Source organism: Melanerpes formicivorus, unplaced genomic scaffold, assembly GCF_026170545.1.
Source record: "Melanerpes formicivorus ecotype bairdi unplaced genomic scaffold, bMelFor1.0.p_v2 SCAF_125, whole genome shotgun sequence".
NCBI lineage: Eukaryota > Metazoa > Chordata > Aves > Piciformes > Picidae > Melanerpes > Melanerpes formicivorus.
The window spans coordinates 559,995-584,321 of NW_027142477.1; the positions used below are offsets into that span (position 1 = coordinate 559,995).

The window sequence follows — 24,327 nt, forward strand, 5'->3', positions numbered from 1 at the left end:
ATCTGCACAGGCCCTGAAGCTCTGGAGAAGTCCTGGAGGAAGTACCTCAGGAAAGAAAAGGTTAATGAAAGGTTCTGTATATTTTTAACGAAGCAAAGAGCAGAGGTCCTGCTGCACAAACTCTTGGTCAGCAAAGCAGGGAATGTGTTAGAAAAGGGATGACAGTTTGATAAAGGGTAAAACACCACCACCATGAAGTACAGAAGCCAGGCTGGGCCTGCACTGAGTGACATCAGAACTGCTCTGCAGAAGAGTTTATTGCTTCAGACACCATCCAGTGATCAGTTTGCTCAGGGCAGCTTTGAGCTCTTGGTTCCTCAGGCTGTAGATGAGAGGGTTCACTGCTGGAGGCACCAGAGAGTACAGAACAGACAGCAACAGATCCAGGGTTGGGGAGGAGACAGAGGGAGGCTTCAGATAGGCAAAGAAGGAAGTGCTGAGAAACAGGGAGACCACAGCCAGGTGAGGCAGGCAGGTGGCAAAGGTTTTGTGGCGTCCCTGCTGAGAGGGGATCCTCAGCACTGTCCTGAAGATCTGCACATAGGACACCACAATGAACACAAAACAGACAAAGAATAAGCAGCCACTGACCACAATAAGCCAAAGTTCCCTGAGGTAGGATGTGGAGCAGGAGAGCTTGAGGATCTGAGGGATTTCACAGAAGAACTGGTCCAGAGCATTGCCCTGGCAGAGGGGCAGGGAAAATGTATTGGCTGTGTGCAGCAGAGCATTGAGACCCCCAGAGGCCCAGGCAGCTGCTGCCAGATGGACACAAACTCTGCTGCCCAGGAGGGTCTCATAGTGCAGGGGTCTGCAGATGGCAACATAGCGATCATAGGACATGGTGGTGAGGAGAAAAAACTCTGCTGACATCATAAAGAAAAAGGAAAATACTTGAGCAGCACATCCTGGGAAGGAAATGTCCCTGGTGTCCCTCAGGGAATTTGCCATGGATTTGGGAACGGTGGTGGAGATGCAACCTATGTCAGTGAGGGAGAGGTTGAGGAGGAAGAAGTACATGGGGGTGTGGAGGTGGTGGTCCCAGGCTATGGTGGTGATGATGAGGCCATTGCCCAGCAGGGCAGCCAGGTAGACGGTCAGGAAGAGCCAGAAGTGCAGGAGCTGCTGTTGCCTTGTGCCTGTGAATGGCAGGAGGAGGAAGTGGGTGATGGAGCTGCTGTTGGACATCTGCTGCCTGTGGGAATGTCTAAGGAAGAAAAGAAAGCAAAACTTTATGACAGAGTCCTCTGGGAAGAAGCACTCCAGGGCTCACAGCAATCCCCCAGCTGAAGTGGATTTGCTGTCTGGTTTGTCCTGGCTGAGGCTGCTGTGAGGAGCAGGAGCTCAGGCCATGTGCTGCCAAGGACTCATCTTGACTCTGCTACAGTGGAGCTACTCTGCCCATCAGGCTGTTCCCTCTGCCCTGCACTTTCCCCTGTGCTGCCTTGTAGATGTTATGCCCAAATTAGCCCTTAGAATCCCCCCAGCTCTCTCTGCTCTGAGGAGAGCAGGGCAGCACTGGTTCAAAGGACAGTTTGGTGAACTCTTCCCTGTCCCAGCCCAGAGGTGCAGCTGTGAGAGACAGAGCAGGACTCAGCCTCTCATGAAGAGAATCAAAGGACTCTGGGAGCAGAGTGCTGACCCCCAAGGAAAGGCTCAGCACAGCCCAGTACCCTACGGGAGAGCTGGGCCTTTCTGGGGCAGCTCCAAGCCCAGCAGGAGGGGCAGAGCAGTCAGGGACCCTGGAGATGAGATGTTCTAAAGAGTCATTGCCCAGCACCCAGAGACATCTGCAGAGAAGTACCGAGAGAGCAGCCTGAACACAGCCTGCCCCAGGGCTTCTTGGCACCTTCCCCTCATCCCCAGCCCCTATCTCTCCTGCCTGGAGCTGTCCCTGCCAGGAAAGGCTCAAGACTCACCTCAGACTCATCCATGTCTGCAACTGCAGTGACTTCTCCTCCAGTGAGCTCTCAGCATCCTCCCAGTCCTGGCCACCTTGAAGCTCTTTCTGCCTTGCTCATCTCCCTGAGATCCTCTGGCAGTGCCCTTAGCCCTGCTGTGCTGTGCAGAGGAGCTGCTCCTGGGCAGAGCTCCATGCAGCCCAGGAGCCTGGCCCAGCTCATCAGCAGAGGATCAGCCCAGGGCATTTAAAGGAGCCCTCTGGGGGCTTTGGTGCCAGGTAAACCACAGGGACTGAGGGGAAGCTGATGAAACCTCTCAAGAAGTCAAAGTTAGAGTCAGACTCTGAAGTTTCTTGTAGTATTAATAGGTTCCACCTGGGGACACTACAGGGAAAGTGTCCTCAGGGTCTGATGAGAGCAGAGAACTGAGGTACTCCTGACAGGTCAGGACAAGCAGCTAAAGGTGGCTCTGCTGATGAGTAAGCCTGGAGGGGTTTCATTGATCCAAAGGGCCAAGACCAGACCCCCAGCCCCTGGCACAGCAGATCCTGGTCCCTCACCTGTGGCTCTGGGCTCTGCTGGGGGCAGTGGGGAGTGAGGGTGAGCAGTGAATAGGGTAGGAAATTCTAGGACACTTTGTGGCATCCAGAAGCAGCAAGGATGAAACTAACTCCAGAGCCTCCAAAGAAGTTTCTCTGGCAGCATTTCTCCATCAGCCACATTTGTTCTGAGCAGATGGCTGCAGAGTGTGGTACTCCTGATCAGAACTTGTCGGGCTTTGCTGTGGTTTGCTTGCAAAGAGACAACTCCTGCTGAAAAGTAATGAAATGTACCCTGTGAAACCACTTTCATCAGATGCTTTGTGCAATAGAAACCTCTCCAATTAGCTGCAGAAACCTTGGCAAGAATTAGAGGGTAAGTTGTGGCTTGGCAGCATTTAATGATCCCCATGGAGTATTTGGGGCTGAGTCCATGATCCTTAGGTACTGCCAGGAGACTGAAGAAGCATCTCAAGAAGTCCAAGTCAGAAGAAAAACCCAAAGTACCTTGAAGCACTGATTGGCCTCACTGGGGGTAGTTACTGTTAAAACCTTCCCAGGGACTCGTTAGAGCAGCTCATTGGAGGCATTGACTGCAGGGAGACAAAGGCAAAATACAGGGGAGAAAAACTTGGGTTTGGTTTAGGAAGCAGAAAGGCCAAGCCCTGACCACAGCCCTTGGATTAGTAGAGCCTGAAAGCCTCAAAGCAAAGTTTCTCCTCACAGGCCTTGAAGTCAGAGGCAACTGCCAGAGCCAAGGGGACAAAGGTCTTGGTCCTGTTGAGCCTCTCAGCCTTGCCAGAGCCTTTGGCTGTCCCCACTGCAGCCTGTCCTACACTGTCCCATGCCTGCAGCTCTTTCCCTTCAGGCTGCTGACACCAATCTTGCTTCCCCAGCCAGCTCTCCCCCTGTCATTTCCATCCCTTCCCTGAGCTGTCTCAGCTCTCCCTGCCATTTCCTGTGACCTCTGCATGATCTCATCCACAGCAGCTCTACCCTTTGAGGGACATTTCTTAGGCCTCATCTCCAGTCTGAACCTTCCAAGCTGCACTTTGTGAAGGTTTTGGTCTCTTGCCTCTACCATAGTGAGGATGTGGCACTTGCCCTGGCATGTTCATGGCACTGGTCCAATAGAGTCAATCTGCCAGGCCTCACCATAGTCATGTGTGACCTGTGTGATGGCTTCCGTGGTCAGCTCCACCCCTTGGTCACAAGCCCACCTGTGCATAGCACCTCTGACTAGATGTCCTGATGTTTCATGTGCCCATTGAGCTACAAACAGTTCACCTTTATGCTCCCAGTCCAGGTCCACTTGGGCTACATTAATTCTGGCAGCCTTCTCTACCTGCTCATTGTTTTGGTGTTCTTCAGGAGCACAGCTCCTAGGCATGGGAGCTTACCTTCAGAGCCATGTTCCCTACCCGAGCAGCAAGATCCTGCCACAATGAAGCAGCCCAGATGGACTTCCCCCTGCCTTGCCAATTGATCTTCTTCCACTGCCACCATCCAAGAATCTGTGTAAAGATTAAGTCCTGGACAGTTTTTTCTCTCAGCAATCTGTAGAGCCAGTTGGATGCTTTCACTTCTTCATATTGACTCCATTCACCTTCTCCTTCAGTGGCCTCAACAACTAGTTGTGTAAGACTCCATACAGCAGCTCCCACACCCAATGGTTTCCTACCATGAGACCTCAATAGGATCCATCAATAACCAGAGCATGAGGCCTTTCATCTTCAGATAACTCCTTGTCTGGTGCTGCCTCCTGGGCACCAGCCACTTCCTCAGGTGATGCTCCAAAATCTCTGCCTTCTGGCCAGTCCAGAGTCTCTTCCAGAACCCCTAGGTGCTTTGGTTTCCCCAGTGGAGCTCGCTGTGTAATCACTGCTGCTCACTTGCTGCCTGTAGTGCTGGGCAGATGTGTAGAGAGAAAGTTCCCTCTGAACATCCAGTGCAACACAGGCAAGCTGGGTGCTGAGAGGAGAGCTGCTTCTGTACCCATTACTTTTGAAGCAGCTCCAACTCCATCCTAGGCTGCTGTCTTGGGTTTAAGGAATGAGACAGGTGCTCTGTAACTCTTCTCTAAAGTAGTTCAAGAAAGTCTTCCACACAGGATTGGAGAGAATGGAAGTTTAAATGAAAGTACTCTTCATAGCTCCATCCTAAAGTACAGAGCATAGAAAAGACACTAAATCCATAGTCCACCTCAGCAGAAGTTCTCTAAAAGCCTCCTCAGGTCAAAGCTTCCCACAGCCTTCCTCCAAACAGAGCCAAACAGCAAGGCTGTAAATGCCCCCTCCTGCACCGTGCCTCTTAGGCCCTGCCCCATACCTGAGTGATGCAGCTACAAATTCTGCTTGCTAGCTCTAGGCTGAGCCAGACCAGGCCACCCCAGGCTCCAATTAGCAGCATTGCCATGGCCAGGCAGGGCTTATGGGAATGAAACAACAAAAGATTACACTTTCCAGTCCACCTCCTGGACCTATCTAGCCTCTGAAGGCCTCTATTCTATGGTTTCAGACATCCCAGTGCCTTAAACCCACAACAGCTGCTAAGATCTCCTTCTCAGATGGTGTGTAGTGGGCTTCTGATCCTCCATATCCTCTACTCCAAAATCTCAATGGCTGACCTTGGATTTCACCTGATGTTTTCTTCCAGAGATTCCATTTTGCACCAATGGTCCTGATTGGATAGGCCCAAGTGCTCCTGCACAGCCAACTCTTGCTTGCTCTGTTTAAAGCCTTGTTGTTGCTCACTGCCCCACTCAGAATGATTCTTCTTTTGATAGAGAGGGCTCACAAGTTGACTATATGTGGTGGGTTGAAATTTCCCCCCCAGTATAAACTGTGCCAAACCAACTCAGTTAGAAGCAAAATGCAAGCTGTATTTACAAGCAAAAACTACACTCTACAATGGAATGCAATGAATGTGTGCAAAATATGCAGGAGTTACAATATTATACAGATATTTACAATTAGCAAACAACACAAAAAAACCCTGGTCAGAGACCAGTTCCACTGCCCCCCCCCCCCCCTTTTCCCACAAGAGAGAAAAGAGCAGAGAGAAAAGCAATGGCTTAGTCTTAACTAAACAACGCAGCCAAGCCAAGCTCAGCCAGAAGCAGATTAGTCCCTTCTGAGCAAAGCAAGATCAGAAAAGAGAAAGAATTGTTTCAGTACAGCCTGGTTTATGGCACTGAATTTGTTTAGAATAAACTTTACTTTTCCTTTTTACACCCAATAGTGATTTGTTAATATTTTTCTACTTTTCTGCTCAAAATCTGTAACTGAATTTTAAAGGCATAGTTTAAAACCACCACAGCAGGTCCAGCTCAGTTTGATTTGTTACCAGTAGCACATGGAGATAGATCTCCTGTTGTGTGCAAAAAGAACCTACTGGGGACGGCTCTCCATGCTCCCTGGCTGCAGTGTGGAGGATATTTTGCACCAATGGTCCCATTCAGATAGGCCCAAGTGCCACTGCACAGCTCCCTCCTGTTTGATCTGCTCACAGCCTTGTTGCTCACTGCCCCACTCAAAATGATTCTTCTTTTAGGTTACTCAATAGAGAGGGCTCACAAGATGACTACAGCCTGGGACATGCATTCTGCAGAGCCCCACAAGGCCTAGGACAGACTGTGTCTCCTTCTGTTGGATGGTGGAGACATGGTTGCTATCCTGTTGACCATGTCCATAGGTACATGACAGCATCCAGCCTGCTGTTTTGTTGCCAAGAGCTGAATCTCCTCTGCAGGTCCTTTGACCTTGCTTTTCTTTATAGCAAATTCAACCTTCAGAAGTATCTGAATATTTTTTTCTCCCTTCTCCAACACTTCTTCTGCCTTGTGGCCCCACACAATGATGTTATGGATGTACTGTAGACGTTCAGGGGCATCAGCCTTCCCAGTGCAGTCTGGATTAGTCCACGACAAATGGTGGAGCTATGCTTCCACCCTGGGGCAGTTGATTCCAGGTGTATTGCACACCCCTCCAGGTGAAAGGAAATTGTGGCCTGCACTCTGTGCCAAAGGAATTGAAAAGGCAGCATTGGCAGTGTCGATCGTAGGGAACCTCTTGGCTGCCTTTGACTCCAGCTCATCCTGGAGCTCCAGCATGTCTGGCACAGCAGCACTCCATGGTGCTGCCACTTCACTCAGGCCTCGATAGTCCACTGTTAATCTCCACCCTGTCAGGTTCTGCACTGCCCAGATGGCACTGTTGACAGGCAAATGTGTCTTGCTGGTCACTCCCTGGATCTCCAGCTGGTGAATCAGTTCATGAATGGGAGCCAGGGAGTCTTGGATCGTAACCATCCTCTTTTATACCCTTGCTGGGCAGGGAGGGGGGAGTGGAACAGACTCAGCTTTCCCAGGGGGGAGACGCCCTTCAGGGAGTGTAAAGTACCCGCAAGCCCTCCACCCTGCTTTCTTCTTTTGTTTTCAGAAAAAGGTGTTAACCCACCACATGCTGCCAGTGCGAAGTCCTGGTAGCAGCTGGCACCTGTTGTTCTTCAACCTGCAGCAGTCCCACAAGGAAGGGATTCTCTGCAAGGCCAGGCAGGACAGACAGCTTTCTGATCTCTGTGTTCACCATGGCCGCACTGAAAGCCCATTGATAGCCCTTTGGGTCCTTGAAGTACCCTCTCTTGAGGTAATCTGTGCCAAGAATGCAAGGGGCCTCTGGGCCAGCCACAATGGGATGTTTTCCCAGTTATTCCCTGTTAGGCTCACGTCAGCTTCTAGTACAGACAGCTCCTGGCAGCCTCCTGTCACTCCAGAAATCCAGATGGATCCACTCCCTTTGTGCCCTGATGGCATCGATGTGCACTGTGCCCCTGTGTCTGCCAACACCTTCTGGTCCTGTGGCTTTGATGTGCCAGGCCATAGAACCCACCCAGTGCAGCACACTCCTGCATCCCTTTCCTCCTCCTGGCCAAAGGCATGGACCCTCCACTTTTCATCAGAGTATTCACTGTCTAATCCTAGTGGTGCCTGGCCAGAGGTCCCCTCCTCAGGATCAAGGGATGTACCTTCAGTTCTTCCCTGCTTGGAAGATCCTTGATTACCCTCTTGGCTCGCTACAGGTAGGAAGTCTCTGCAGAGGGACTTGGACAGATTGGATCCATGGCCAACATTACCGGGATGAGCCATTTTGGCTTGAGAGCCAACTCGAACCAGCATTCAGGACCGCTCCACTTGAATTGGAGCTTTCTGCCTGGCTTTTCGCTTTCCTATTGGGGCTTTGCAGGTCGGGAGGGCTCCTGGTCGGCAGGGGGTCCAGCAGGATCATGCTCTCGTGAGCCTGCTCGGGATCGGGAGCTTGACGTCAGGTTTCAATCCCGCCCAGGCTGTGCGCGCGGCGCCATTGTGGCTGCAGAGCCGCTCGGGACCGGCAGCCTCCTGCTGCCCGCAGGGAAAAAACATTAAAAAATAAAAATAATTTTTTTTCACTGAATCATTGAACCCTGGCTGTCACTCAGACAAAGGGTAGAAAAACTGCATCTACCCAGACAGAGCTGCTTCAGCATGCTGGAGTCCAGGCTCCCAGCTGCAGAGACTGCTTGAGCCTGGCACTTGGAATAGAGGGGGAAGGAGCGAACACCTGTGTCAGGTGTGACCAGGTGAACTTCCTCCTCAGCCTGGTGGCAGAGCTGAAGGATGAAGTGGCCGAGCTGAAGGAGGAGGTGTCTAGGCTGAGGTCAATAAGGGAAAGTGAAAGGGAGTTAGATTTGTGGGAGAAGGCTCTGCAGATCTCCCCTGCTGAGGGAAGGGTCCCTGGAAACAGGGAGGAATGGATACAGGTCCCTGCCAGGGGTGGCAAGAGAAATCTATCCCAGCTCTCTCCTCCTCTTCTGCTGCCCTTACATAATAAGTATGAGGCCCTGCAGGCCAAGGGCAGTGGGGATGAGAGGTCTGCTCCCTATCTGGGGCGTGGGTTAGGGACATCACAAGGAGACTCCCTAAATTAATCCAGCCTGCTGACTATTACCCTCTGCTGGTAATACAGGCTGGGAGTGATGAGATTGACAAGAAGGGCACCAGGGCAATTAAGAAGGAGTTCAGGGCCCTTGGACAATTGATTGATGGGGCAGGAGCTCAAGTGGTGTTCTATTCAGTTCCCTCAGTGGCAGGGGTGTACACTCAGAGGAACAGGAGGACCCACACCATCAACAATTGGCTCAGGGGGTGGTGCCAGCAGCGGAATTTTGGTTTCTTTGATCATGGGGCAACTTTTACTGCACCCAACCTGCTGGGTCCTGATGGGGTGCAGTTATCTAGAAGGGGTAAGAGAGTCCTGGCACTGGAGTTGGCAGGGCTCATGAGGAGGGCTTTAAACTAGGTCTGAAGGGGGTGGGTGAGGCAATCGGTCTCTCTGCAGAGGAAAGAGTAGGGCACAAGGTAGGGTCAGTCGAGAAATCGGGAACCCAGCTGCAGTGCATGTACACCAATGCACGCAGCCTGGGCAATAACAAGAGGAGTTGGAGGTCCTGATCCATCAGGGCGACTACGATGTAGTTGCCATCTCAGAAACTTGGGGGGATAACAGGCATGATTGGAGTGCTGCACTGGGGGGCTACAGGCTCTTTAGGAGAGACAGGTGAGGGAGAAGAGGAGGAGGGGTGGCTCTGTGTATTAGGGAGTCATTCTCTGCCACAGAACTTGAGGTGGAAGATGGAGGGATTGAGAGCCTGTGGGTTAAAATCAGAGGCCTAACAAATCTGATATCCTGGTAGGAGTCTGTTACAGACCACCCAGGCAGGATAAGGAGGCAGATGAAACATTCTAGAAGCAACTGGAGGCTGTCTCAAGATCATCAGATCTTGTCCTTGTGGGCAACTTCAACCTGCCAGATATCTGCTGGGAACTTAATTGAGCAGGGATGAGGCAGTCCAGAAGATTCCTGGAGTGAATGGAGGACTGCTTCCTGACACAGCTGTTAAGCAAGCTTACCAGGGGACAGGCTCTGCTTGACCTGCTGTTCTCCAATAGAGAAGGGCTGGTGGGAGATGTGATGGTGGGAGGCTGCCTAGGGTGCAGTGACCACGAGATAGTGAAGTTTTCAATATGCAGGGAGATAGGGAGGAGGACCAACAGAACCTTCACCTTGGACTTCCGAAGGGCGAACTTCAGCCTGTTTAAGAAACTTATTTGTAAAGTCCCCTGGGTAGCAGCCTTCATGAACCAAGGGGTTCAGGAGGGTTGGACCTACTTCAAAGAGGAGCTCTTGAAGGCACAGGAACTGGCAGTTCCCACGTGCTGAAAGACGAGCCGGCGGGGAAGGCTCTGGGCCTGGATGAGCAAGCAGCTCCTGGAGGATGTAAGGGGAAAAAAGAGGCTGTATCACCTTTCGAAGGAGGGGAAGGCTTCTTGAGGTGTGTTCAAGGAAGTTGTTAGATTATGTAGAAGAAAAATTAGAGAGACAAAGGCCCAGTTGGAACTGAAGCTGAACACCTCTGTGAAAGGCAATAAAAAGCATTGTTACAAATACATCAAAAAGAAGGGCAGGAAGAACCTGCACTCCTTATTGGACCTGGAGGGGAACACTGTGACTGAAGAGGAGGAAAAGGCTGAGGTCCTGAACACCTTCTTTGCCTCAATGTTTAACAGCAAGGCAGGAGTTCAGGACGAGTGGCCTCCTGAGCTGGGTGACGGGGTCAAGGAGCAGTGTAATGCCCTGGAAATCCATGAGGAATTAGTTGGGGACCTGCTGAGCCACTTGGACACTCACAAGTCCATGGGACCAGATGGGATCCATCCTAGGGTGCTGAGAGAGCTGGCAGATGAGCTGCCAAGCCACTCTCCATCATTTTCCTCCAGTCCTGGCTCACTGGAGAAGTCCCAGGTGACTGGAAACTGGCCAATGTGGTCCCCATCCATAAGAAAGGTCAGATGAAGGAACCTGGAAACTCCAGGCCTGGCAGCCTGACCTCAGTGCCAGGGAAAGTGATGGAGCAGATTATCCTGGCAGCAATAGTGAGTTCAAGCCTGCAGTGGGCAGTAGTGTCCTCCCTACTCTAGTCATGAGGTCTGTGGTGATGACAAGTTGGACTCGATGATCTTTGAGGTCTCTTCCAACCTTAGGAATACTGAATACTGAATAACTGCGCACCTGAAGGATGGCCAAGGGCTCAGGTCCAGCCAACATGGATTTAGGAAGGGCAGGTCCTGCCTCTCCAACCTGAGCTCCTTCTATGATCAGGTGACTGTATGGTGGACATGGGGAGGCCTGTGGATGTGGTCTACCTGGACTGCAGCAAGGCCTTTGACACCATCCCCCACAGCAAACTGCTGTCTAAGCTGTCAGCCCCTGGCTTGGACCACTACACTCTGTGCTGGGTTGGGAACTGGCTGGAGGGCTGAGCCCAGAGCGTGGTGGTGAATGGTGCCACAGCCAGCTGGCAGCCAGGCACCAGTGGCATCCCCCAGGGATCAGTGCTGGGCCCCATCCTCTTTAATATCTTCATTGATGATCTGAATAAGGGGGTTGAGACAGTCATGAGCAAATTTGCAGATGACACCAAGCTGGGAGCAGATGTTGGTCAGTTAGAGGGCAGAAGGGCTCTGCAGAGGGACCTTGACTGACTGGACAGATGGGCAGAGGCCAACAGGATGGTATTCAACAAGTCCAAGTGCCAGGGGCTGCACTTTGGCCACAACAACCCCAGGCAGAGCTACAGGCTGGGGTCAGAGTGGCTGAGAGCTGCCAAACAGAGGGACCTGGGGGTGCTGATGAACAGCTGCCTGAACATGAGCCAGCAGTGTGCCCAGGTGCCCAAGAAGGCCAAGGGCATCCTGGCCTGCATTAGGAACAGTGTGGCCAGCAGGAGCAGGGAAGTCCTTGTGCCCTGTGCTCAGCACTGCTTAGGCCACACCTGGTCTGGAGCACAGCCCTGTGAGGAGAGGCTGAGGGAGCTGGGATTGTTTAGCCTGGAGAAAAGGAGACTCAGGGGTGACCTCATTGCTCTCTACAACTACCTGAAAGGCGGTTGTACCCAGGAAGGGGTTGGTCTCTTCTCTCTAGCAACCAGCAGCAGAACAAGAGGACACAGTCTCAAGCTGTGCCAGGGGAAGTTTAGGCTCGAGTTGAGGAGAAAGTTCTTCACTGAGAAAGTCATTCATCATTGGAATGTGCTGCCTAGGGAGGTGGTGGAGTCACCATCCCTCGAGCTGTTAAAGAGGAGATTGGATGTGGCACTTGGAGCCATGGTCTAGTCATGAGGTCTGTGGTGACAGCTTGGACTTGATGAGCTTTGAGGTCTCTTCCAACTTTGGTGATTCTGTGATACTGTGATACTGTGACTCCTTTTGGTGCCCGGCTAGAGGTTCCCTCCTGAGGATCAAAGGATGTAACCTCAGTTCTTCGCTGCCTGGAAGATCTTTGATTACTCTCTTGGCTCTCTACAGCAGCTGCCTTTGTTGCCTGCTTAGGTGATCCCTTCCTAACCACCATCTTTGCTCTCCATTCACATACTCAAGTCCCCAGTTCAGAAGTGGCTTCACCATCCCACTTCCTCCTGTCCTCCCCCTGGTCATGAAGGAAGAACCAGAGTGCTCCACGTGGTGTGCATCTGGGGCTCTCTTTCCCTCCAGCTGGGACAGGAGGGGACTGATTTCTTGGGGCACAGCTGGTAGATGAGGCACTGGCTCGTGGGAATGAGTTGGTACAGGGGTAATCCTCAAAATTCTGGAGCCAGGCTGACACTACCTCCACAGACTGTGCGTCCTCTTCCAGATACTGCATCAGCACTAAGCTGTTTGAGTATGATGCTGGAGCACCTTGATCACCTTCTTCCACATGGCCTGTGTGCATGGGACCTCTTCTGGATCTGTGAGGACACTCTTGGCATCTAGGTCACCATAGATAACTTCTAGCACTGCTAATTCTCTCAGGCACTGGATGCCTTCAGCTGCAGTGTTCCACTTCCCTGGAAAATTCACAAGATCCTCCTTGCATGGGTCCCTTGCCCTCACACCTTACAGGAGTTGTCTCCAGAGTCTGCATATGTCTGTTTCTTTTCCAATTACTTTCTCAGTCCCTCTGTTTCTGGAAATGGGTCCCAGTTGTTGGCCTCTTTCCCTTCTAGCAGCTGACTGGCAGCCCTGTTTATCCCTGCACCACAGCTGCCAAGCAGCAATGCACTCTCCTGGCTGGCAGCTGTAGTCCTTGCTCAGCTCTGCTGAGGTTAGGGACCAGGTAGTGTCTGCTTCTGGCTTGATCTCACTCACTCCCTTAGATTTCCCAGTTGATGGACCAGCCCCTTGATCAGAAACTTCCTCATCCCCCAGTGACAGCCCCAGTCAATGACAGGCACCTGTGTTCCTCAGGGCCCAGTGCTGGGACCACTTCTGTTTAGTATCTCTATTGATGACCTTGATGAAGACACAGAGTGAGTCAACAGTGAGTCAGCAGATGACACCAAGTTAGAATAGAATAGAATAGAATAGAATAGAATAGAATAGAATAGAATAGAATAGAATAGACCAGACCAGGTTGGAAGAGACCTTCAAGATCATCGCGTCCAGCCCATCAACCAATCCAACACCACCTAAACAACTAATCCATGGCACCAAGCACCCCATCAAGTCTCCTCCTGAACACCTCCAATGATGCAGAGTTGATCTGCATGAGGGTAAGGAGGATCTGCAGAGGGACTTGGACAGATTTGATCCATGGCGAGCTTTAACAGGAGGAGCTTCAGCAGGGCCAAATGCCAGGTCCTGCACTTGGGTCACAACAACCCCAAGCAATGCTCCAGGCTTGGGACAGTGTGGCTGGTAGCAGAAAGGGACCTGGGGGTGCTCACAGATAAGCAGCTGAATAGGAGCCAGCAGCATGCCCAGGTGGCCAAGAAAGCCAAAGGCATCCTGGCTGGGGTCAGCAGTGCTCTGTCCAGCAGGAGCAGGGAGGTGAGTCTCCCCTGGTACTCAGCTCTGGTGAGGCCACACTTTGCTGTGTCCAGTTTTGGGCACCTCCGTACAAGAGAAATGTGGAGGTGCTGGAGCCAGTGGAGAGGAGGGCAAGGAAGCTGTGAATGGCCTGGAGAATAAATCTGATGAAGAGAGACTGAAGGATCTGGGGATAGTTAGTGTGAAAAAGAGGAGGCTGAGGGGAGACCTCATGGCTCTGTACAACTACCAGATAGGAGGTTGTGAAGAGGTTGGTGCTGGTTCTTCTCACAGGTAATTAGTGACAGAACAAGAGGGATTGGACTTGGTAATCCTGAGGGTCTTCTCCAACCTGAATGTTTCTGTGATGCTGTGGTTCCTCTAGAGGACAAATGCCATGGGATGAATCTCCCCAAGTGGGAACCTAAGGGAAGAGCTTATGGAATGTTCAGATGTCCTTCATATTTGTGTGGGAGTCTGGAGGGTGCTAAGTGATGTTGTACCTTGGAACCCTGTGGGAAAGGATGGGAGCTGGAGGTAACAAAATGCTGCAGCCTTGAAGCGGATGGGAAAAGCAGCTGGGGAGAATAACTTCTGCTAGAGTAAGACAAAAGAGTTAGCTCGAGGGGTGGGAGGCTGTGGGAAAGTGAATTGAAGCATGTAGGAAGCTCTCCACCAACAGGTACTGGCTAGGCAGATGGAGGCCATGTGGCCCAGCTGCAGCCCTGGACACCTCCTGGCAGCTGCTGTCAGTTTGTGTTTTGGCTCTCCGTGTGCAGAGCAGCAGCAGGAACCAACCCCCCGCACGATCTGCTCAGCAAGAGCCACAGTCCCACACTGCCTGATGACACTTCCTGCTTACAGCTGAGCTGACCTCAGCTGGCACCCAGCCCCTCTGTAATCAAACTAATATTTCATATACTTTACTATTGAACCTCTTGGGCAGTGGTATCTTCAAACATCACCCTGACCTATTTATAAAGTACATTTACAGATTCTGGCATTGGATTGTGGGTATTACCTTCCACATCTCAAGACAGTTCAGTGACTTAAGCACAAATCTAAGAGGTCCCAACACAGCAATTCAAATTGCAAATGAAGGTTCTGTGGTTTCCCACAAAAGGAATTCTGTGGCAGGTTATCTGGAGACTCAAAACTTGCTCCTTTGTCCAGTACCTGCCCAGATGATGAGGCTATAATTTGAGCAGTCCTTGGCTAGGAGAGGGCTAGGGGCCTCTCTCCTCTCATGCCCAGTTCATGGTCTGGAGCTTGACCTTCACCCAGAGAGGGCTAGGGGCCTCTCTGTTGGGTGCTCTGTTGCCAGGCTGTAGCCTCTTCTGGGATTCAATTTTCTTGGAGCCTTTCCCCTTTCTGCCTTGGTCCAGGTGTGAGGCCTGGGTGTATTTGCTGCCTGTTAGTGCAGGTTCTTCAGCTGCAACTCTGGCAGCATTTGGCTCTTGTTGCTGTGTGGGTGAGAACAAGGCAAGTTGTCTAACTTCTTGGCTGGTTTAAATACTGTCCCAAGACAATTCATTCCCTTTGGTAACACAGGACCCTGATAACTGCACCTATAGGACGGGACATAGCCAAGCATAGCAGGAGGCACACACACACAGTTCACAGCTGTCTGGGCTAGGGCATGTTTTGGAGTTTGACCTTTCAGGACACTCTCTAAACACCTAACATTCCTTGACACCCCCCCCCACCCCCAAAAAAAAACCCTCTGACATACCCCTGAGACTGCCTCTAGCAAGACACTCTCAAAACTCTTCTGAGAACTTCACTTTGCCCTCCCTGAACTGGGCACACAGCTCCAGCCCCATTCCTAGGGAACAAATATCTAAAATAAAAGGAAACAGATAGGATTTGGGTAAGTTTGGGATTTTTATTGACAGAACTGGGCAATGGACAGAGAGTTTTTTACCCCAGGGAGGCACAAAGCATTGGGGAACAACCAGACAGTCCCCGGCAAAGCTCAGCCCAGCTGCGATGGCAGCTCTGCTTGTGATGACTCAGCACTGTAATTGTTCTCATCAGCACTAATTGGTGTTCAGAAGGGCAGGAGGCATTAGTCATGAAGACTGTGGTGACAGGATGGACTTGATCTTTGAGGTCTCTTCCAACCTTGGTGATTCTGTGATTCCTGCTGGAGCCCCCAGCCTCTGAGAAATGCAGAGGAAAAAGAGGTGATTTTGGTTCAATCTGCTGGAAAGGCTCGCAGGCAGGTTAGGATTACCCCAGTAGACCCTGGGTGGATCTATTTGTGCCTCCCCCACACTGTGGCCCGGTCACTGTTGTGGCTGCAGCAGTGATTGGTGTGGTATCCCTTCTGGGTGAAGCTCTTGCCCAGTCAGCACAGGTGAACGGCTTCTGTCTGGTGTGCACACGAAGGTGCTGGGTGAGATGTCCCCTCTGGGTGAAGCTCTTGCCACAGTGGGCACAGCTGTATGGTTTGTCACCGCTGTGAATGAGTTGGTGTTGGATGTATAAAGTGCTCCTGGTGAAGCTCTTGCCGCACTCAGCACAGGGGAACAGCCTCTCGCCAGTGTGGATACGGCGGTGGATGGTAAGGGTGGATCTACGACTAAAGCTCTTGCCGCATACATTGCAGATGAAGGACTTCTCAGTGCTGTGCACAGTGTAGTGCTGCCTGAGGGTAGATCTCTGAGAGAAGCTCCTGCCACAGATAGCACAGCTGTAAGGCCTCTCACCGGTGTGGGTGCGGCGGTGCTGGGTAAGGGCAGAGACGCAGGTGAAGCTCTGGCTGCAATCAGCACAGCTGAATGGCTTTTCACCAGTGTGCACACGACAGTGCTGGGTGAGGTTGGAGCGGGATCTAAATCTCTTGCCACAGTCAGCACAGCTGTATGGTTTGTCACCGCTGTGGATGAGTTGGTGACGGATGAGCGCATTGCTCCTGGTGAAGTTCCTGCCACACTCAGCACAGGGGAACAACTTCTCTCCAGTGTGGATACGGCGGTGGATGGTGAGGCTGGAGCTGGTTTTGAAGCTCTTGCCACAGTCCCTGCAGGTAAAGGACTTCTCAGTGCTGTGCACACTGCAGTGTCGGCTGAGGGCAGAGCTCAGAAAGAATCTCTTGCCACACTCAGCACAGCTGTATGGCTTCTCATTGGTGTGGGAACGGCGGTGCCGGTTCAGCGTAGAGCTGCTGCTGAAGTCCTTGCCGCACTCAGCACATGTGAAAGGCTTCTCCCCTGTGTGCACACGACGGTGCTGGGTGAGATCTCCCTTCAGGATGAAGCTCTTGCCGCAGTCGGCGCAGCTGTATGGTTTGTCACCACTGTGGATGAGTTGGTGCTGGATGAGTCTGGTGCTCAAGCTGAAGCTCTTGCCGCACTCAGCACAGGGGAACGGCTTCTCTCCAGTGTGGATGAGGTGGTGGATGGTAAGGCTAGAGCTGGTTTTGAAGCTCTTGCCACAGTCCCTGCAGGTGAAGGACTTCTCAGTGCTGTGCACACTGCGGTGCTGTGTGAGATGGGAGCTCTGCCTGAAGCTCTGGCCACAGTCAGTACAGGTGAAAGGCTTCTCTCCAGTGTGAGTGAGGTAGTGTCGGCTGAGATGACAGCTCCGTCTGAACCTCTTGCCACAGTCCCCACAGACAAAGGGCTGGGGCACCCGGGGAGGGCAGTGGTGCTCCACTGGCCATGAGCCAGGTGGGAAGCTTTGCCCACACTCAGGGCACTGATTCAGCCAAATGGGTGGACCAGAAGGACCTGCTCTGGCTTCATCCTCCTCCATACATTCTGTCACCTCATGCGGGTCACCTTCATCCTCATTATCCTCCCCACAGTCATCATTCTCTTCAGTATCCTCCTCCTCCATCCTGCTCTCCTCCTCCTCCTCCTCTTCCTCAGGGCTGAACTTTGGCTGCTCTAACTTGATCTCTGGGTGCTGGATCTCCTCCCAACTCTTGTCTGGGTCCTTCTGTGAGGCCATACTGCAGGAGGAAGGGGTCACAGCTGTGCAGTAGGGAAGATGGAAGCACCTGAGCCCAGGAGCTCAAACCCTGAGATCCTGCCTGGGTCATGACAGTCCCTGACTCCCAACATCTCCCAAAACCCAGCGGGAGGAAGGAATGCAGAGGGGACCTCAAACCTGCAGTTTTTGCCATGGTGTAGGTTCACACCTCTAATACCTGTGCTGAGACCCCAGGTTCCTGTGATCAGGGACATGAGGTACCCTCGGGCTTACACATGGTCTTGTCTCACTCTCCTTGAGCCTAGTGGCATTGGCAGGCTGGTTCCTGGCCCAGGCCCTGTCCTTTGATCTCTCCTGGCTCAGACAATGGAGGCAGCAGTACTGACCAAGGAACACCAAACCACCTCCAACCTTCTCCCACCACCCTCCACATCCCAACCCAACACATGGCCTCCTGCCACACAAGTGAGCCCCACCAGCCTGGGGAGTTCCCAGAATTGCACCACAGCTGATGTTCCTCAGAGCCCCTGGAGAGCTGAAATGTGGAGGGCAGGAGGGGCTGGAGGAGGTTAGGAGGTGTCCTGGGGGCTGCAATCCTGCTGTTGCCCCACTTTGGGTTCTTTACCTGCTGGCCTGCTCAAAGGGGCAGATCTGCAAACTCTGCTCTTCCCCAGCACACAGGGGCAGGGCTGAGGGAGAGAGGACACAGCCCCTGACAGAGAGAAGCAAAGGGCTCAGAGGAGAGCACTGACGTGCAAGGCATGGCTCAGCACTGCCCAGGACAAGGCAGCAGAGCTGAGTCTTGCTGGGGGCAGCTCCCAGCCCAGCAGGCACAGCATACAGCCAGGGCTGCTGAAGATGGGAGGGCTCAACAAGTGCAGACTCATCTCCTTGCCCAGCACACAGCCCCCAGCACACAGCTGCAGGGCAGCACCATCAGACAGCTGCCTCCACACAGCCTCTCCCAGGCCTTGCCTGCAGCTACCTCCCACTGCCTGCCCAGGGCTCTGCTGCCTGCAGCTGTATTAGACAGCAGATCTTGCTCTGGACCCACCTCTCCTCCCTGGCCTTAACCTCACCACTCCCACTCTGTGCTCAGCTCTGCCCTGCACACACCTCTGCTGCCCACTCCCCAAGAGAAGAGCAGAGCAGCCCTGAGGATAGAAAGGGAGGTTCATGATCTCTCCAGATGCAGCAAAGGGGGAAGGGATTTGGTCAGCTCCATGCAAAACCTCTTCAGCCCTCACTGGGATGCTGGAGGACTGTCTCCTGCCCAAACCTGACACCTCCAGCACCCTTCACACACCTGCAGCCCAAAGAGACTCAGTGGAAAAGGGTTTGCTTCCTTCTCCCCCTGACCATTTCTCTCAGCTTTCTCTTTGCAGTTCTCCTGGAGCTGCCACTCCACAGCCCCAAGAGAAAATGAGGTTTGATGGGAGGGCACAGTGCCCATGGGCTGTTGCTCATCTCCCAGCTGACACACGCAGAGCTGCAGCACAATTCACTCCTTTCAGCTCCTGAAGTGCTGCCAGATTCTGGCAGATCCTGCACACATATTTGCCACCTGGGCCCTTGATCCGCTCCCCTCTTTCGGGGACAAGGCCTAATTCCTGCTTGACCACTCCCAGGCCCTTCCCTCATTCCCAGCCTATCTATGGCCCTGCTGCCTTGGCTGTCCCATGTCCCTGTGCCCCCCACCCCCACTGCCACTGCAGCTGGAAGGGTGGAGTGGGAAATGCTGTGGCTGAGGAAGCCTCTAAGGAACTGGGCAGGAACCAGGAGCACAAGAATGGAAGGGGCCTGAGACTAAAGGCTGGGATGAGCTGGAGGGTTGAAATAACAGCACCAAGCCAAGGGGGTTTACAGATGAGGGGTAGGGAGGGACCCTGCAGAAGCCTCATGCAGGAACTGATGAAGGGGCACAGAAAGGGAGTGAGATCTCAGGTGACTGCTGCCATGGGGTATGGCTGGGCTGTGTGGCTAGGAGCCCTGAGTGCCTGCTTGAGTTGTGCTGGATGTCAGGAGCTGACAGGGGACTGTCCTGAGCCAGGCAGGATTTGGGGCTTTGACCTTCTGAGGTCAGCTGCTGCCAGCACCATTTTAGGCAGGAGCCAGGTAGAGACACACAGCTGCTGAACTAAGCCCTCCCACCCCTGGCAGCCTTCACTCTCCATCTCAGTATCACAGTATCGCTAAGGTTGGAAGAGACCTCAAGTATCATCGAGTCCAACCTGTCACCACAGACCTCATGACTAGACCATGGCACCAAGTGCCACATCCAATCTCCTCTTGAACACCTCCAGGGATGGGGACTCCACCACCTCCCTGGGCAGCACATTCCAATGACGAATGACTTGCTCGGTGAAGAACTTTCTCCTCAACTCGAGCCTAAACCTCCCCTGGTGCAGGTTGAGACTGTGTCCTCTTGTTACGGTGGCCTGGGAGAAGAGACCAACCCCTTCCTGGGTACAACCACCTTTCAGGTAGTTGTAGAGAGCAATGAGGTCACCCCTGAGCCTCCTCTTCTCCAGGCTAAGCAACCCCAGCTCCCTCAGCCTCTCCTCACAGGGCTGTGCTCAAGGTCTCTCCCCAGCCTTGTTGCCCTTCTCTGGACACATTCAAGTGTCTCGATGTCCTTCCTAAACTAAGGGGCACAGAACTGGACACAGGATTCAAGGGGCAGCCTTGAGTACAGGGGCACAATGCAGAGTACAGGGGCACAATGACCTCCCTGCTCCTGATGGCCACACTGTTCCTGATGCAGGCCAGGATGCCATTGGTCTTCTTGGACACCAGGGCACAGTGCTGGCTCATGTTTAGGTGGCTGTCAATCAGCACCCCCAGGTCCCTCTCTGTTTGGCAGCTCTCCAGCCACTCTGACCCCAGCCTGTAGCTCTGCATGGGGTTGTTGTGGCCAAAGTGCAGCACCTGGCACTTAGACTTATTAATTGCCATCCCATTGGACTCACAAGGACAAGATCTGATGATCTTGAGACAGCTTCCAGTTGCTTCTAGAATGTTTCATCTGCCTCCTCATCCTGCCTGGGTGGTCTGTAACAGACTCCAACCAGGATGTCAGATTTGTTAGGCGTCTGATTTTAACCCACAGGCTCTCAATCCCTCCATCTTCCACCTCAAGTTCTGTGGCAGAGAGTGACTCCCTAATATACAGAGCCACCCCTCCTCCTCTTCTCCCTCACCTGTCTCTCCTAAAGAGCCTGTAGCCCCCCAGTGCAGCACTCCAATCGTGGGTGGTGTCCCACCGAGTTTCTGAGATGGCAACTACATCATAGTCACCCTGATGGACCAGGACTTCCAACTCCTCTTGCTTGTTGCCCAGGCTGCTTGCATTGGTGTACATGCATCGCAGCTGGGTTCCCGACTTCTCAACTGACCCTACCTTGTGCCCTACTCTTTCCTCTGCAGAGGGACCGATTGCCTCACCCACCCCCTTCAGACCTAGTTTAAAGCCTTCCTCATGAGCCCTGCCAACTCCAGTGCCAGGACTCTCTTACCCTTTCTAGATAACTGCACCCCATCAGGACCCAGCAGGTCAGGTGCAGTAAAAGTTGCCCCATGATCAAAGAAACCAAAATTCCGCTGCTGGCACCATCCCCTGAGCCAATTGTTGATGGTGTGGGTTCTCCTGTTCCTCTCAGTGTACTCCCCTGCCACTGAGGGAACTGAATAGAACACCACTTGAGCTCCTGCCCCATCAATCAATTGTCCAAGGGCCCTGAACTCCTTAATCACCCTGGTGCCCTTCTTGTCAATCTCATCACTCCCAGCCTGTATCACCAGCAGAGGGTAATAGTCAGTGGGCTGGATTAATTTAGGGAGTCTCCTTGTGATGTCCCTAACCCGTGCCCCGGGTAGGGAGCAGACCTCCCTGTGGGATGGGTTGGGACGACATATGGGTCCCTCAGTACCCCCCAGGAGAGAGTCCCCAACAACTATAACCCTTCTCCTTTTCTTTGTGGAGCTGGTCGTTATAGCTGGTGGGGACTGCTTGGCCTCAGGCTCCACTCCGGATGGCTGCTCCTCAGCCCTCTCATCCCCACTGCCCTCGGCCTGAAGGGCCTCATACTTATTATGCAAGGGCAGCAGAAGAGGAGGAGAGGGCTGGGACAAATTTCTCTTGCCACCCCTGGCAGTGACCTGTATCCATCCCTCTCTGTTTCCAGGGACCCTTCCCTCAGCAGGGGAGATCTGCAGAGCCTTCTCCCACAAATCTAACTCCCTTTCACTTAACCTTATTGACCTCAGCCTAGACACCTCCTCCTTCAGCTCGGCCACTTCATCCTTCAGCTCTGCCACCAGGCTGAGGAGGAAGTTCACCTGGTCACACCTGACACAGGTGTTTTCTCCTTCCCCCTCTATTCCAAGTGCCAGGCTCAAGCAGTCTCTGCAGCTGGGAGCCTGGACTCCAGCATGCTGATGAAGCAGCTCTGTCTGCAGCTCTGTCTGGATAGATGCAGTTTTTCTACCCTTTGTCCGAGTGACAGCCATAGTTCAAAGTTTGGTTGTGGGTTGGTTTTATTGTTTGTTTGTTTTTTGCGCAACCAGCCGAGAGGCTGCTCCCGAACCAAACTGGCGCCGCACGCACAGCCCGGGCGGGATTGAAACCTCCCGCGGCTGACGTCAGGCTCCCGTTCCTGAGCACGCTCGCGAGAGCACGATCCTGCCGGACCCCCCTGCTGACCAGGAGCCCTCCCGACCCGCAAAGCCCCAAAATGAAGGCACAAAACCGAGCAGAAACTCACAATTCAAGGGGAGCGGTCCCGAAGCGCCAGTTCCGCTCGGCTCTCGAACCAAAAAACTCTTCATCCATTTGTCCATCTGTACTCACTTGCTGCCCTCTGAGAGTCCTCAGGGCCCCACCAAGATCCCAGAGCTAATCTAGAGCCCCAGCAAGGCCCAACAGCAGCCCCTGGATGAGAGCCCAGAGGAGAATACCCTGGAGAAGAAGTTGGAGAAGCTGAAGTGCAGCCTTGAGGGAAAGGAAGTTGAGGAGGATGAGAAAGAGGTTGAGAATGAGGAGGAAAATGATGAGGAGCACAAGAAGAAGGATTGGGACAGGAAGAAGGAGAATTAATGTGCAGTGCCTCTCTCTGTGCCACCTGAGCTGCCCAATCGGTGCCTGAGTGCAGGCAGCTTCCCACCCAGCTCAATGCCACTGCAGCACCAGGGGCCCCGCCCTGGCACCTGACCATTCCTCTTCAGAACCCTTCCTAAAGCCTTCACAAGATTGATCCAAATCCTTTCCCAACTTACCACAAAACCTTAAAGCTTCAATAAAATCTCTGCACAGCTCTGAACAACTCATTCTGAAGGCACTGCAGAGAGTTTTGAGGCTTACTTCTATGTTCCAGATGCTTCCAAGATGCTTCAAAACTTCACAAGTGCCCAAAAAATCATCCCCAGAGCAGCTAAAGACCCAGAAAAAGTCTTTTCAAACCTCCTAAGAGTTCCCCAGTCCATCGAAGATGCATTCAAATCTCTTGTTTCAGCATGCTGCAGAGATTTCAGTGAGGTCTGGGAGTCTTCAAACTCTTCAACCAGGCCTGAAAAATCCTCAAGGGCTCTTTAAAAAACAAAAACTCTTCCACAGTTATTAAAATCTTCTTGAAAACTCTGAAATCCTCATTCAGATCTCTTTAAATCTCTTAGCAGCTAATTATGAAGAGCTGAGAGCACTGGCAGACATACTGGGAGGGAACTGTGAGCACTGGCACCTGTACTGGGAGCACTGGGAGCCAGAATAAGAGCCACACTGGGAACACTGAGAGGGAAGTGGAGGTATTGGGGGACACAGTGGGAGCACTGGGAGCCATACTGGGAGCACTGGGAGGGAAGTGGGGGTTTTGGGGGCCAGAGAGGACTGGGAGCCATCCAGGGGAGCATTGGCAGGGTACTGACAGCACTGGGAGCCACACTGGGAGCCCTGAAATCTCTCCCAACCCCCCAACCCAATCCAAGCCTCTCTAGCAGTCATTCAAATCTCTTCCCAACTTCTCCTGCAGAGATCTCAATGAGCTCAGAGGCCACTTGCAGAGTTCAACTCCCTTCAGAAATGCTGCCCAAGGCTCACAACCACCTGAAACATAATCAAAATCTCTTCCCAAACTGCTCAAAGCTCTACAGAGGTCATCAAGATCTCTTCAGAACTCTTCAGACTCATTTCATAGAATACATAGAATAAACCAGGGTGGAAGAGACCTTCAAGATCATCGTGTCCAACCCATCAACCAATCCAACACCACCTAATCAGCTAACCCATGGCACCAAGCACTCTATCAAGTCTCCTCCTGAACATCTCCAAGGATGGTGACTCCACCACCTCCCTGGGCAGCACATTCCAATGGCCTATCACTCTCTCTGTGTAGAACTTCCTTCTAGCCTCCAGCCTAAACCTCCCCTGGTACAGCTTGAGACTGTGTCCTCTTGTTCTGGTGCTGGCTGCCTGGGAGAAGAGACCAACCTCTGCCTGTCTACAACCTCCCTTCAGGGAGTTGTAGAGAGCAATAAGGTCACCCCTGAGTCTCCTCTTCTCCAGGCTAAGCAACCCCAGCTCCCTCAGCCTCTCCTCACAGGGCTGTGTTCCAAACCCCTCACCAACTTTGTTGCCCTTCTCTGGACACCTTCCAGCAACTCAACCTCCTTCCTAAACTGAGGAGCCCAGAACTGGACACAGGACTCGAGGTGTGGCCTAACCAAAGCAGTGTACAGGGGCAGAATGACCTCCCTGCTCTTGCTGGCCACACATTTCCTGATGCAGGCCAGGATGCCATTGGCCTTCTTGCCCCCCTGGGCACACTGCAGGCTCATGTTCAGCCTACCATCCACCAGCACCCCCAGGTCCCTCTCTGCCTGGCTGCTCTCAGCCACTCTGACCCCAGCCTGTAGCACTGCATGGGGTTGCTGTGGCCAATGTGCAGCACCTGGCACTTGGATGTGTTCAATCTCCTGCCCTTGGCCTCTGCCCATCTGTCCAGCCTGGCAAGGTCCCTCTGCAGAGCCTCTCTGCCCTCCAGCAGATCAACTCCTGCCCCCAGCTTGTCAGCAA

The 24,327-nt window shown here is 52.8% G+C and overlaps 2 protein-coding genes across 9 annotated transcripts in view; both read right to left on the bottom strand.

Annotated features, from left to right (window-relative positions):
* LOC137456455 (olfactory receptor 14A16-like) lies at positions 1-22,742 on the bottom strand. 2 transcript variants are annotated; one of them, XM_068167917.1, is made up of 2 exons: positions 22,720-22,742; positions 1-1,207 (listed from the first exon to the last, which is right to left on the bottom strand). In XM_068167917.1, the coding sequence occupies exons 1-2, from the start codon at positions 22,740-22,742 to the stop codon at positions 256-258; spliced, it is 975 nt and encodes a 324-aa protein (XP_068024018.1). In that variant the 3' UTR covers positions 1-255. The 2 variants fall into 2 exon arrangements, with proteins under 2 accessions (XP_068024018.1, XP_068024019.1); XM_068167918.1 differs by lacking the exon at positions 22,720-22,742 and adding an exon at positions 1,920-2,104.
* LOC137456452 (zinc finger protein 420-like) overlaps positions 15,194-24,327 on the bottom strand; it is a 13,767-nt gene continuing 4,633 nt past the window's right edge. The window contains exons 1-3 of one of the 7 annotated variants that reach the window (XM_068167899.1): positions 22,720-22,808; positions 22,025-22,218; positions 15,194-17,302 (exon numbers count right to left, since the gene is read on the bottom strand). In XM_068167899.1, coding sequence (XP_068024000.1) covers positions 15,555-17,302; positions 22,025-22,100 — 1,824 coding nt within the window. In that variant the 5' untranslated portion in view covers positions 22,101-22,218; positions 22,720-22,808 and the 3' untranslated portion in view covers positions 15,194-15,554. Of the gene's footprint in view, positions 17,303-20,230; positions 20,314-22,024; positions 22,809-24,327 lie in introns of those variants that run through there. The other 6 variants (XM_068167903.1, XM_068167902.1, XM_068167900.1 and 3 more) reach the window with 6 other exon arrangements.